Consider the following 14,121-nt stretch of genomic DNA (forward strand, 5'->3'; position numbering starts at 1 on the left):
CATGCTTCCCCTTATTCCTGGCCCAGTCTTTATGGAGAGCAGGGCTGTGGAGTCACACCCATCTAGGTTAGAATTTAGCACTGCCACTTAGCTGAGTAACTCTGGGCTGGTTAAATGGGTCCTGGCCACCACTGTAGTGTTCAAAACTCACTTGCTAACTTCTCTTTCCTTTGAGCACAGCTCTTTTATGAACAGTTATACTCTGAGCATGTTTGTGTGTGACTTGTAATGTTACCTTACATTTTCCTACGAAGGCAATTCGTGGCAGCTCTCGCTGACCTGCAAGAGGCTGTGAAACTCTGTCCCACCAATCAGGAAATCAAAAGGCTTCTGGCCCGTGTAGAAGAGGAGTGCAAGCAACTCCAGAGGAGTCAACAGCAAAAACAGCAGGGCCTGCCACCAGCTCCACCCAATGACTCTGAGAACGAAGAGGACGCCCCAACCCCTGGCTTAAGTGACCACTTTCACCCTGAGGAGACTGAAGAGGAAGAAACTTCTCCCCAGGAAGAATCTGTTTCCCCGACTCCCAGATCCCAGCCATCCTCATCTGTCCCTTCCCCATACATCCGAAACCTTCAAGAAGGGTTACAGTCCAAAGGAAGGCCAGTATCGCCACAGAGCAGGGCAGGAATTGGCAAGCCCCTGAGAGAGCCTGTGGCCCAGCCAGGGTTGGTCCTGCAGCCCTCCAAGCAGGCCCAGATCGTGAAAACCAGCCAGCACCTGGGCTCTGGCCAGTCGGCCTTGAGAAATGGCAGCACAAAAGTTCAGATCTCTTCTCAGAACCCTCCTCCGAGTCCCATGCCAGGGAGAATCGCTGCCACACCTGCTGGGAGCAGAACCCAGCATTTAGAGGGAACAGGTACTTTCACTGCCGGAGCTGGTTGTGGCCACTTTGGGGATCGGCTGGGCCCCAGCCAGAATGTCCGCCTGCAGCGCGGTGAGAGTGGCTCTGCGCACCCTTTACCAAATAAGACGAAAACCACAGAGAGGCTTCTGTCTCATTCCTCCATGCCTGTGGAGGCAGCCCCTCCAAACCAAGGTGGGCTGGCGACCAGCAGCGACATGAGACACCCAGCTTCCCTCACCAGCTCAGGTTCTTCTGGTTCTCCATCCAGCAGCATAAAGATGTCAAGTTCAACCAGTAGTTTGACTTCGAGCAGCAGTTTTTCAGATGGCTTCAAGGTCCAAGGACCAGATACTCGAATTAAAGACAAGGTTGTAACCCACGTTCAGGGCGGTACAGCGGAGCACAGACCCCGCAACACGCCATTCATGGGCATCATGGATAAGACTGCGAGGTTCCAACAGCAGAGCAATCCTCCAAGCCGCGCCTGGCACTGTCCGGCCCCAGAGCGGCTGCTGGCAAACACATCTGCAGCTGGCCTGCAGTCCGCTGCCACTGAGAAGCCCTCCCTCGTGCAAGCGGGAGGATGTAATAACCAAGCCAAAACCTGTTCCGTTTCTACCCTGAGTGCAAGTGTCCATAATGGGGCACAGGTGAAGGAGCTAGAAGAAAACAAGTGCCAAATTCCAGTCCACTGTCAAGAGAACAGGATAACTAAGACTGTGTCTCACCTGTACCAGGAAAGTATCTCCAAACAGCAGCCTCATATCAGTAATGAAGCCCACAGGAGCCACCTCACTGCAGCCAAACCAAAGCGATCATTCATAGAGTCAAATGTGTGAGCCTTAAAAAAGCTCCATTTGTGGAATTGGGGAAAGTGTGTTTAATCCTGGTGGTAAATTAAAATAGTTTTTTCATCAGAAAAATTATTTTTTAGCCCTTTTTTTTCCTTTGGGGTGGATCTGATGCCATTGATATATCTAAAATGTGGGATAAAACTTCTTTAATAGCTAGAAGTCACCATAAATAAGAATGCTAAACAGAATTGAAAACTATATCAACTTAAAATTTTGAGACAGCCCAGAAGACATTAACTAATGACTTTCAGTTACGAAATTGTTTGGCTTTTGCCACTTTCCTCCTTGCCTTTGCTATGTGGTAAAATCACAGTACCTACTTAGAGAGTAAATGTGTCTGTTGTTAAAGAGTGACAGGTTTAACTCATGCCCAAGTGATGTACATCCGAGGGATGTATTCTGGAAACAATGGAATTTTACAGTTACAGTTCCATTGAGTCAAATCCCATTTAATATATACATATAAATTAAGTTCTGAGTGATTTCTAGCTAAATATAAGTGTGACTGTAAACGCAGCCAATTTTTTTAAGCAAAATATGAGAACACCTAAGTATTGTTCCCTTCATAGCAGTTTCTATAAAGGGATTAAACACTTATTTCTGTGTTATGGTTCTTATTCATATATTTTTATAGCACCTTTTTTTGGAACCTATATTTGTGCTTGAAGGTGTTTTTGATATTTGGAAACAGTATAAGCCATTTGGAATCATGATTGGTGGTCAAGTGGATTCAAGCTAAATTTTAGCTAAGACCAGCATTTTTAGTGGCGCTTAAAAGTTAGCTCTCACCTGGTTTCCAAACTGCTTTTAACAATGATAGTGCTCTGGAACAATCCTTCCAAGCTCCTCTAAGGACAATATTTAATTCAGATACTAAAGATAGGACTGGTTGTTGCTTTTGTTTTGTTGTACAATTAGTACTTTATAGTCACATGTTGTATATATTAAATAGCCCAGTTTTATTCAGACTTGTAAATAGAACTATTTCAATGTAGTTAATCTAAAAACAAAAAAGAAAACCCCAGTCATGATTTGCATGTTCTCTATAAGCTTCATCCATGCTGGTTATTGCACTGAATGATGTATTATGGCATGTTAACAGTATACCAGTAACAGCACTTTATCTCATTTATATGAACACCTTTGAGGTGCTACTTAAGTTCAAGCTGATGTATTAATTCATTTGTAAAGATAAGGTACAGGAATGAACCTTGGTTTAAAGGTATTTTTATATGAAAATGGTGTCTTATTGGAAGATGTTAAAATGCTAATTTGAGAGAGGTAGGAGTGTATTTGTTTTATATGTTGGGATGTGAAATTTATTTTCTAAAATTGAGGAGAAGGAAGTTATATATTTGCAGAATGTTTTAAAATGAATCGTTGTAATGAAGTTCCTGTGAACATCATTATGGTTTTGTACAAATAGGAACCTCTGATGTCATTCTTCAATGGTTGTTCCTGTGTGTACAATTGTACTTCGTATGGACAGCTTTATCATTTTTATAGGCTTTCCATGAGTTTTGCTGTAACTACTATGGCTTATTTATTTTCTTTAATATTTGTGAAAGTCTTACTCTTTTGTTAGTTTTGTTTCTGCACAACTACTGTACTTTTCCATATGGAATAAAGACTATTAATAGAATGTGTTCTGCACTAAATGAGTCAGTGGATAAGTAGAGAACAGCCTGATGACAGCTATCTCTGTTGCTTTTAATCCTTGTTACCCTAGAGGGAATAGTGAAAAGCATATTTTATATTAACACTACAAAATGCATATTTAATTTCGTTTTATAATTTCAGAATAAGGGTGACAGCTGCTAGAAATTCCACAATACTCAAGGGCCAAATTAGTCTTTTTGCCTCAAATAGAAAGCAAGCATGCAGGAAAGCAACATATACTTCCTATGTGTTTCAAGACATCTTGGTGTCTGTTTTTACTGGCAGCAGGACATCTTTACTACTGCAACTCTCAAACACTTTGGCAACACACTGAACACTGTTATGACAGTTTGTTCTTTAACACATTTGTATTATCTTTCAGTTAAAAGTATGTTTGTCTTTATGCCTACACTTTTCAAAGTAATATGAGAGAGAACATTAAACTGTGTTGTATTGTGATAACATTCTTGGAATCTTAAACATCATAATACCTTAGGTTATTATCTAGTCACTGCTATTGCTAGCAAGACTAAGTAGTTTCAGTGCTTTACAGCTTTATATTCAATGGAAGGCTAAAAACAAAAATGGGATGGGAAGGAAAGTATCGCCTAATACATAATTCTTGTCATTAGATGATGATTTTTCCTGTAAAGGAGCTAATAAGAATCTTCTCGTAAGTTATTGTACATTATGATTTTGATATATACTTAGTAAAGGTAAGTGAGGTACTTGGCCCAGCCAGGAAGAGGTAACACATCCATAGGAAGCTCATGGTCAGTCCCGACAGGACTGGGTGGTGGGTAGGTATTGCTGCTCCACATTGCCCTGAACTAACAAACAGTGGGGTCTGGAGTGCCCAGCATGGGGGCTGTGTCGTGTCCCCTGTTACTGGTGGTTTTGGTTTGCTTGTATGGAAGACAGTTGTTCAGCTTTGGTTTGCTTTATACAAAAAGAGGTGTGTCAGGTAAATTATTGGCATCTTAGTTTTCAGCAGTTTTGTTTTACAAGAAACTATCCTGGTAAAGTATAAAAGAAAGCAAAATACTGGCTGGGCGTGGTGGCTCACGCCTGTAATCCCAGCACTTTGGGAGGCCAAGGTGGGCGGATCATGAGGTCAGGAGATAGACACCATCCTGGCCAACATGGTGAAATCGCATCTCTACTAAAAATACAAAAATTAGCTGGGTGTGGTGGTGTGTGCCTTTAGTCTCAGCTACTCAGGAGGCTGAGGCAGGAGAATCGCTTGAACCCAGGAGGCAGAGGTTGCAGTGAGCCGAGATCATGCCACTGCACTCCAGCCTGGCAACAGAGCAAGACTCCGTCTCCAAAAAAAAAAAAGCAAAATACCTTAACACTTATTTTAAAAATGCCTTTTTGCGTTTTCTAGCAATGACTTTGAATGATTTTAGTAACTTTTATTTAAAAAACAGCTAACCTCAATTGGAAAATAAGTCTGTTTATCAAAACAGAGACAGTTGGACCAATGGTAAGTTCTTTCAAGTTTAAAAAGTGTTCTGTTGAAATTAGCATACTTTCCCTAAACAGTACAACAGAAAAACGGCTGGGCCTGGTGGCTCACGCCTGTAATCCCAACACCTTGGGAGGGTAAGACAGGTAGATCATGAGCTCAGGAGTTCAAGACCAGCCTAGCTGACATGGTGAAACCTTGTCTCTACTAAAAATACAAAAAGTTGCTGGGCGTCATGGCACGCACCTGTAATCACAGCTACTACCAGGGAGGCTGAGGCAGGAGAACTGCTTGAACCCAGGAGGCGGAGGTTGTAGTGAGCCAAGATCACACCATTGCACTCCAGTCTGGGCGACAGACTGAGACTCTAAAAGAATACAACAGAAAAACACCAAGAACATGCTTCCAGCCTTTCTAGTCCTCAATAGTAAGAATGTGAGAAGCATGTCATATGAATAAAAAAGTTTTCTAGAACCATTTATCATGAATCCTAGTTATGACGTAAAGGTTAACAAAGTTTAGTAATACACTAAGTTAAAATGTTTACAAAGAATTATAAAGAAATGGTGTTTGGAGATTTCCATGTTAGCAAGGCTTGCTGCCTTTCTGTGAACATGCGGCATATTAGCCATGAGTTTATAAAATGTGTAGTCAGCCTTTTCCTATATTTACATTGCTTTTCCCTTTTTATTTCCAAGTTTCAGCATTCTTGAACAATTCTCCATTGTGAGTTTTGGGGGTAACAGTGCAAAGAAGGGTGCAGGCCCAGAGACCCAGCCTGCACTGATGGTGCAGTTCTAACAAGCTTCCCGCGGATAGCTTCCAAATGTAACAACTTTGGACAGGCAAGTAAGAAGTGAGCACCACCTTCACTTCCTGAACCTGAAGTTTTTTTCTGGAGTGAACATATCAGGCTATTGTGTAAAGATGCCTTTGTATAGTTACTCCAGCTTAGAATTATATGTGAGGACTTTTAATAATTCTTCATTCTGAAGGGAGGCTAGAGTTTGCCACTTTATATATTTCCGCAAAGTCAACTTATTCAGGATTCATTTCACCTAACCCGTACCTAGGTTTGGAAAATAAGAAAATCATTATCCTGAAAACTTAAAATCCAAAAAAATTGCTTAAATATCTGAAGTGATTTTTCTCAATTTAATCATAAACAATCTACAACCATTTTGCTACAAATTCTCTTTAAAAGGGCTCCAAAGAGTTATTGAATAAATGGCTATTAACTAGAATGTAAACATCTATTATTCTAGAGTAGTCCAATCTTCAGTTATAGAGATGACCTACATCTAACAAGAATAAATGTGGGCACTGTTGGGAATGATGTTAAGAGGAATTTAAAAAAATTAGGGCACTGCAATTTAAAGTATAACTTTATTTCTACATAGCTGAAGACTTTTTTCACTAGTACAAAAAGGCTTTTATAGTAAGTCCATGTGTTTTTAAAGAATGAAAATTCACAATGTTTATAGGTAACTAAATTTAAGTTTACCTTTTTCCTGTTTTGCTTTTAATAATGTCTGATTAATATTTACCTGTAAATCATTCAAATGAGACCACGGAAAATATAAACAATACACTATCAACAATTTTACTTTTGGTGTGTCTCCAGCCATCTATTGATGGCCATTTTCAGAGTCCTATTTGGTGTTAGTACCGCTGAAGGAAGAACAAGATTTGTCATGGGACTTGTACGTTTCTTTTTGCTGATCCAATTTTCTATTGCTTCCTTTTCATATGAATAGCCATCTAAAAAAAAAATTGCACAAATTACATGACGTAGGAAAGGGAAATGAGGATTATTAAAATGAAGTGAATGTAAAAACTCCTTGCGGAGGCCTTTATTATGACTTAAGGGTTATTCCTGTCTTGTACCACCACCCCCAAAAATCTCTCTACCACAACATCTGAAATGCATTGATTGGATGGAGATATATGAAGCAAAAATTACCCAGAAGCATAACATTATAAACTCTTTGAACAATACCACTGAGACCGGGATCCTGTCAAATTCAGACACAGTGGAAGAGAAGAAAGGAACAGAGCTAGGTAGAGTGGGAGTGAGGATAAACTGCCCATCAGAGCTGTTGAAAAGAGCCTTATGACTCAGCAAATTTTCCAACACCTTGAAAAGTCAGGAAAACGGATAGATACCCTGAGATGACAGAATTTACTCCACTAAGGATTTGACAGTGAAGGGACTTAGGTTATGTTTTGAGACCAAGTCTCATGCTGTTGCCCAGGCTGGAGTGCACTGGCGAGATCTCAGCTCACTGCAAGCTCCACCTCCCAGGTTCAAGAGATTCTCCTGCCTCAGCCTCCCGTGTAGCTGGAACTACAGGCGCCCGTCACCTCACCCGGCTAATGTTTTGTATTTTTAGTAGAGTTTCACTGTGTTGGCCAGGCTGGTCTCGAATTCCTGACCTCAGGTGATCCACCCGCCTAGGCCTCCCAAAGTGCTGGGATTACAGGCGTGAGCCACCATGCCCAGACGCTAAGGTTTTTTTTAAAACCATATTCTTGCAAAATTACTTGCCTTTATACAGGTAAAGATTGGACTTTTGCTTCACTACTTTCATTTTTATACTTGTAGCTCTTTCTCAAGCTGAAAATCTGGGTTCCTGATTTCATTTACACATTTAATCTATAGTACATGTCATTGTTTCAAAATAATGCCAGTATATTTACTAACATAAAATTGAAAGAAATGTTAAGATTACTTTATGGTTCTTTCTGTCATCAAGGTAGATTCACTAGAGTGGTCCCAAAATACTGTGTATGAAAACCACACCTACTGGGTTTCAAAGTTAAAACCATAGGCTGGACGTGGTGCCTCTCACCTGTGATCCCAGCACTTTGGGAGGCCAAGGCGGGTGGATCACTTGAGGGTCAGGTGTTTGAGACCAGCCTGGCCAACATGGCAAAACCCTATCTCTACTAAAAATATAAAAATTAGCCAGGCATGGTGGTGGGTGCCTGTAATTCCAGCTACTCAGGAGGCTGAGGCAGGAGAATCACTTGAGCCTGGGAGACGGACGTTCGGTGAACTAAGATTGCACCACTGCACTCCAGCCTGGGAGACAGAGTGAGACTCCATCTCAAAAAAAAGTTAAAACTATAAAACAAGGTACCTTCAGAGGGGTCTAATCTAACCTGTCCAATCCTTGTTCCCCACCCTTCCCATATAAGTTACTATGTGCAATCCATTTTCAAATATGTATATGTGCACACAGTACATACACACACTACATAAAAGCTAGCATACTAGCCACACTGTTTTGCACCTTGGTGTGTTTATTTTCCCCACAGTACTCCACTGTAAAGATGTATTGATGGACAATCTTTGCCTTTTACAAATAGTGCTGTACCAACAAAACCCCAAGAAAACCACACACACACAAAATACAAATAGTGCTACAATGAAGTCTTGTGCATGTGTCACTTTTGTTTTGGGGAGATTTTAGAAGTAGGATTGCTAAAGCACCATATGTAATCTCACTAGATAGTTCCAATTTCCTTCCATAGGAATTCTACGTTTTTCATTCTTACTAGCAATGTTTGAGAATGCCTTTTTCCCCTACAGCCTAACCAACAGTAGATGTGGTCAAACTCTTGGATTTTTGCCAGTCTCTAGGTAAGCAATGGTACAATACATCAGATGGAGAATCTTTTTGTTCATATGTTTGAGCTATTTGCTTTTCTTTTTCCTGTGAGCTATTCATATTTTCTGCCCATTTTTCTATTAGGTTGTCCTTAAGATTTCATATATATGGAATATCAACACTAGATCAATTTCTCCCTTGACTCCCAGATAGCGAAGTTTTCCCAATTCTGTCAAGGAATTTACCTACACTGTCTTTGGAACTTTAAAAGTCTTTGAAGAGATGGGGTCCTGCTGGTCTCGAGCTCCTGGGCTCAAGTGACCCTTCTACATCAGCTTCCAGAATAGCTGGGACTCCAGGTGCAAGCTGCTGCGCTCTGCAGGTTTCCCTTTTTATGTCTGGGTTTCTGATTCATTTGAAATTTAAATGTACAGTATGCAGGATGGATCCAGTTTTATCCTTTTCCACATGGTGGTTCCATTGTCAAAATACCACTTGTTGGAAGTAATTTTTACCACTGATTTAAAATTCTATCTTTATCAATCACTAAATTTCCAAATGCACATGGATTGATTTCTGGATTTTAAACTTTTCCATTGTTCTATTCCTGGGCCAACACTAAACATTCATTTACGGAGGCTTCTCAACATGTAACATCTCATAGGGCTAGCAACCTTCTTCATTGTTTTTTTCTAGGTTATTTTTGCTGTTCTTATTAGGTTGCACGGTAAGAATCACCTTGCGTATCTCTCGGTAAAAAGTTTTATCAGGATCACGTCAAACCTATGAAATGGAGAAAGCTGACATCCCACTGCCACTGAGTCTTCCTAGCCCTCAGCATGCTGCCATTATACTTTCACAGCGATGTTTTCGTTTTTATGTAGGTTTGAAAGTTTTACATAATAAGTTTGGGGTTTTGGTGTGTGTGGTTTTTTCCTGGTCTCATTCTGTCACCCAGGCTGGAGTCCAGTGACATGATGGCAGCTCACTGCAGCCTCGACCTCCCAGGCTCAAGCAATCCTCCCACCTCATCCTCCCAAGTACCTGGGATTACAGGCACACGTCACTACACTGGGCTAATTTTTTAAAAATTTTTGTACAGAAGGGGGTCTCACTATGTTGCCTAGGCTGGTCTAGAACAGCTTGGCTCAAACAATGCTCTCACTTTGGCTTCCCAAAGTGCTGGGTTTACAGACATGGATTATACTGCACCCAGCCAAGTTCAGGTCTCATTTGTTCTAGTTTTTGTTATTGTAACTTAAGTATTCAGTTACAACTTTTAAGTGCTTTGGTTCACTGAATCTTGTTTAACGTGCTACTTTACAAAATTCATATTGTCTGTAGATTTTCTATTCTTTTCGGCTTTCTACATATACAGTTATATAGAAAGGGTTTTTCCCTTTCAAATTTTTTTTGGGGGGGGGGGGGGGGGGGGTAAGGGGTGGCTAGTATTTCTAAAACAATAGCTGAGAGAGAGCACCCTTTATATTCCTGACTGTAATGGGAATGCTTCCACCGGCTTGTGGGCCAAGGTATATGTATTTTTTATCATACAAGAAAGTCGGCCAGGCTCAGTGGCTCACGCCTCTAATCTCAGCACTTGGGAGGCCGAGGTGAGTGGATCACTTGAGCCCTGGAGTTTAAGACTAGCCTGGGCGACATGGTGAAAGCCCAGTCTCTGGATTGTTTTGGTTGCTTCACATCTGTGCTACTTTTGCCTCCTTATAGAAACGAACACCAGCTGTGTAGCTCCCCCACCTTGGGGTCCTGAGTTCTGGCCCTGAGAGACTGAGGTTCTAAGAAACTCAACTTGTTTCCTTCGTCCTAGAGAGGGAAACATGCTTTCTGCAGAAACTGTTACTTGTGACTGCGTTTTGCTCTTTTTCAGATATATTTCACACCATAAAATGCACCCATTTGTGGTTCTTGGTGTATCTCAGAGTTGTGTATCACTCCATCAATCCCATACCCATTAGCAGTCACTGCCCCTTCAGCCCATGGGCGCCTCTGACTTTGTCTCTATGGCTTTGCCTGTTTTGGGTATTTCGTATAATGGGACTCATACACTATGCAGCCTTTGGTATCGGGCTTCTTGCACTTACCATAATGTTTCCAAGGTCTATCCTCTATATATTTGTGCATTTTCATGGCTTGGTATTCTATTGTATGGCTATACCACATTTCATGCATTCACTTGTTGATGGACATCTGGGTTGTTTCCACCTTTGGGCTACTAATAATGCTGCTATGCCTGTACAACTTTTGGTATGAGCATGTGTTTTCAATTATCCCGCCTATATACTTAGGAGTGGAATTGTGATAACTTTCTGAGGCGCTTCCAGACTGCTTTCAACAGCAACCACATGCGAAGGTTCCATTTTCTGCACATCCTTGCCAACACGTATTTTCCTACTTTTTGATTTTAGCCATCTTAACAGGTATGACATGGTTTTGATTGGCATCAATGACATTGACCATCTTTTGAAGTGCTTATTGCCAAATAGCGTATCATTAGACGGTTCCAGGGCACCATTACCTATATTAACTTCTTTAATCTTCACAACAACCTTATGATGTAAGATATTGTTAGCATTCTTATTTTACAAATGAGGAAACTGAGGCATGGCCTGAATAACTTTCCAGGGTCACACAGGTAGGCAGCAACTGACCTGGGATTTAAATCCAAGCAGTGTGGCTCCACAGACAATGCTCTTACTCTCCCTGTACATGGGACTTCCAGAAAGGACAACTATAGTAACTAAAATTTTTTAAAAATCTCACTGGACAGGTAAACGGCAGTTAGACAACTGGTAGACAGGTCCAAGAAAAACACCTAGAAAGACTTGAGAGAGAAGGTGCAAGGGATGAGAATGGCTGAAACGTTTCCAGAACTGGTGAAGGGCATGAAAGAGAAAAGTCTACAAAGACAAATAGGAATTAGACAGTATACTTGAACTGCAACTGAAAAGCATACCTGAAGTCAGAGTATAACCAAGTTAAAACACAGCAAAGGCTCTAAAAAGCAGAGTGGGCAGATCAGGTTTGAATAGACCTGAAAGAAATAATCTAGATGGAACACCTACCAGTGCAGGGCTGGCATTTCTACTCTTTAGCCCCAGGTAACATTTAGTTTTTAGGTTTTCTGTAATTCTAACCAAAATACCACTTTATGTTGTAACATAAAATGATTCTAAAATTTATCTTGGCCGGGCGCATCACTTGAGGTCAGGAGTTCGAGACCAGCCTGGCCAACATGGCAAAACTCCGTCTCTACTAAAAATATAAAACTTAGCCGGACATGGTGGTGCGTGCCTGTAATCCTAACTACTAGGGAGGCTGAGGCAGGAGAATCACTTGAACCCAGGAGGTAGAGGTCTCAGTGAACTGAGATCATGCTACTGCATTCCAGCCTGGGTGACAGAGTGAGACCCTGTCTCAAAACAGATTATCTTGACAGCTAAATTGGCAAAAATGACCAAGCCAAATTTTTTAAAAGATTAGACATAACTACAGATGTACAGCACTGCCTATCAGTATTAGGAATTTATGCAAATGTACCTATAAATACGTAACTGGGGATTTTTTTTTTTGGAGACAGAGTCTTGCACTGTCGCCAGGGCTAGAGTGCAGTGGTGCAATCTCGGCTCACTGCAACCTCCACCTTCCAGGTTCAAGTGATTCTCCTGCCTCAGCCTCCCAAGTAGCTGGATGTTTTCTATAGAATCAGAGTAAGAGTTAATTTTGCCGACATCCATACCAGGAAATGCTATCCCGCAGATAAGAATGAAGCATGTACTTCTGAATATACTGACAAATGGTGTTTTCTCGGATACACTGTTGATAGCAACTTTTTAAAAGTATGCATCGGGCCAGGCAAAGTGGCTCACACCTGTAATCCCAGCACTCTGGGAGACCGAGGCAGGCAGATCACTTGAGGTTGGGAGATCGAAACCATCCTGGCCAGCACGGTAAAACCTCGTCGTTACTAAAAATACAAAAAATTAGCTGGGTATGGTGGCACATGCCTGTAATTCCAGCTACTCAGGAGGCTGAGGCAGGAGAATCCAGGAGGCAGAGGTTGCAGTGAGCCAAGACTGCACTCTAGCCTGGGCAACAAGAGCGAAACTCCCTCTCAAAAATAAACAAAGTATGCATCATAACCCATTTGTTACAGGACACTGTAAATGGATGGAAAAATATCTAGAAGGATATACCTAAATCATATCATTGCTACATGAGAATACAGAAAATAAAAATGACGTACAAGAAATACAAACAGGTCCTGAAAGTTTTTCTGAGGCAATTAGTTCAATAGATATAAAAATATACATAACGAAAAACTGAAAAAAAGAGTGTTCAATTCAGAAAAATATAGGTGGGAAAAGGAAAACAGAAGAGAAATTAGAATTATGCTGGCAGGAATTTCTCCACACATGTATCAATAATCACAATAGAAATCGGTTCAATTCTGCTATTAATGATGAGGATTGAGTTTTTTTTTTTGTTTTTTTTTAAACCCAATCCTCGTTTCCCATAGGAACCACTTATAAAACACAGGAAGGTTAAAAATAAATGAGTGGTAAATCTACAGGGATTATGCTAACAAAAAAAAGCCAATTGAAAGCTCTTTTACTACATGATTCCACTGATAATACCATTTTTGAAATGGAGGACAAATTAGTGGTTTCCAGGGGCTGGGGTTGGAAGACAGTAGGGAGATGATGGGTGCAGTTATCATTTGGAAGTACTCTGTCTCAACTGTAGTAAGGTAATCACAAACCTCTAGACAGGATAAGACTGTGTAGAGCTTCACACACACAACTAAGTACAAGTAAAACTGGGGAAATCTAAGATCTGTGGGTTCTAGCAATGTCAATATCCTGGTTGTGATATAATAGTATCATTTTGAAAAATGTTACCAGTGGGGAAAGCTGGGCAGATTATACAAGGTATGTGTCTCTATTGTCTCTTATAACAGCATCGATTAAATTTAAAAATAAATGTGTGTGGTACCAGAAAGGTTAAAATGAAAGACACGGAAAATAGGAAAAAGTAAGGCTGTGAAGCAGTTAGAATTCCCATACACTGCTGGTGGGCGTAGAAAGTGGTTTAACCACTCTGGAATGCTGTTTATATATACCTACTCTTAGGAATATAGCCAACAGAAATGCATACATATGTTAACCAAAAACATGTACTGAAAGGTTCATAGCAGCACTATTTGTAACAGCCAACAATGCCCATCAACAGAATGGACTTCTATACAGAAATGAAAATTAAACTGCGTTGTGCAACAATATAGATGAATCTCACAAACATGTTTAAGAAGCCAGACCCAAGAGAGTGACATCCAATAGTAAACTAATAAAGCAATCTATCCTACTACAGTCTAAAGGAGAAAAAAAAATGTCAATAGACTAAAAATTCTCAACAAACTGGAGATAGAAGGGAACTAACTTGATAAGGGCAGCTGACATAATGGTGGAAGCTGAATACTTTCCCTCTAAGTGCAGGTGAAGGTAAGAATGTCTGCACACCACTTCTTCTCAACATCGTACTGGAAATTCTGACCAAAAATAACAGGAAAAGATTGGAAAGAACGACATTACTTACAGATGACGCGCTCCTGTATGAAGAAAGTCTATTAAGCTTCTGTTAAAAAGCTACTACCAGCCCTCC

General features: G+C 40.7%; 2 protein-coding genes across 14 annotated transcripts in view; one reads left to right on the forward strand and one right to left on the reverse strand.

The window, feature by feature from the left end:
* The window catches only part of TANC1 (tetratricopeptide repeat, ankyrin repeat and coiled-coil containing 1), a 262,804-nt gene extending 259,461 nt beyond the window's left edge, over nt 1–3,343 (forward strand). For all 5 annotated transcript variants that reach the window (XM_025404493.1, XM_025404494.1, XM_025404498.1 and 2 more), the window contains one exon: nt 255–3,343. In XM_025404493.1, the coding sequence (XP_025260278.1) occupies nt 255–1,686 (1,432 nt within the window). In that variant the 3' untranslated portion in view covers nt 1,687–3,343. The remainder of the gene's footprint in view (nt 1–254) is intronic.
* A 2,852-nt stretch (nt 3,344–6,195) lies between these two features.
* Nucleotides 6,196–14,121, reverse strand: part of WDSUB1 (WD repeat, sterile alpha motif and U-box domain containing 1) — a 50,220-nt gene continuing 42,294 nt past the window's right edge. For all 9 annotated transcript variants that reach the window (XM_025404619.1, XM_025404623.1, XM_025404622.1 and 6 more), the window contains one exon: nt 6,196–6,589. In XM_025404619.1, coding sequence (XP_025260404.1) covers nt 6,432–6,589 — 158 coding nt within the window. In that variant the 3' untranslated portion in view covers nt 6,196–6,431. The remainder of the gene's footprint in view (nt 6,590–14,121) is intronic.

The sequence above is a fragment of the Theropithecus gelada genome, chromosome 12 (assembly GCF_003255815.1).
Source record: "Theropithecus gelada isolate Dixy chromosome 12, Tgel_1.0, whole genome shotgun sequence".
Taxonomy (NCBI): domain Eukaryota; kingdom Metazoa; phylum Chordata; class Mammalia; order Primates; family Cercopithecidae; genus Theropithecus; species Theropithecus gelada.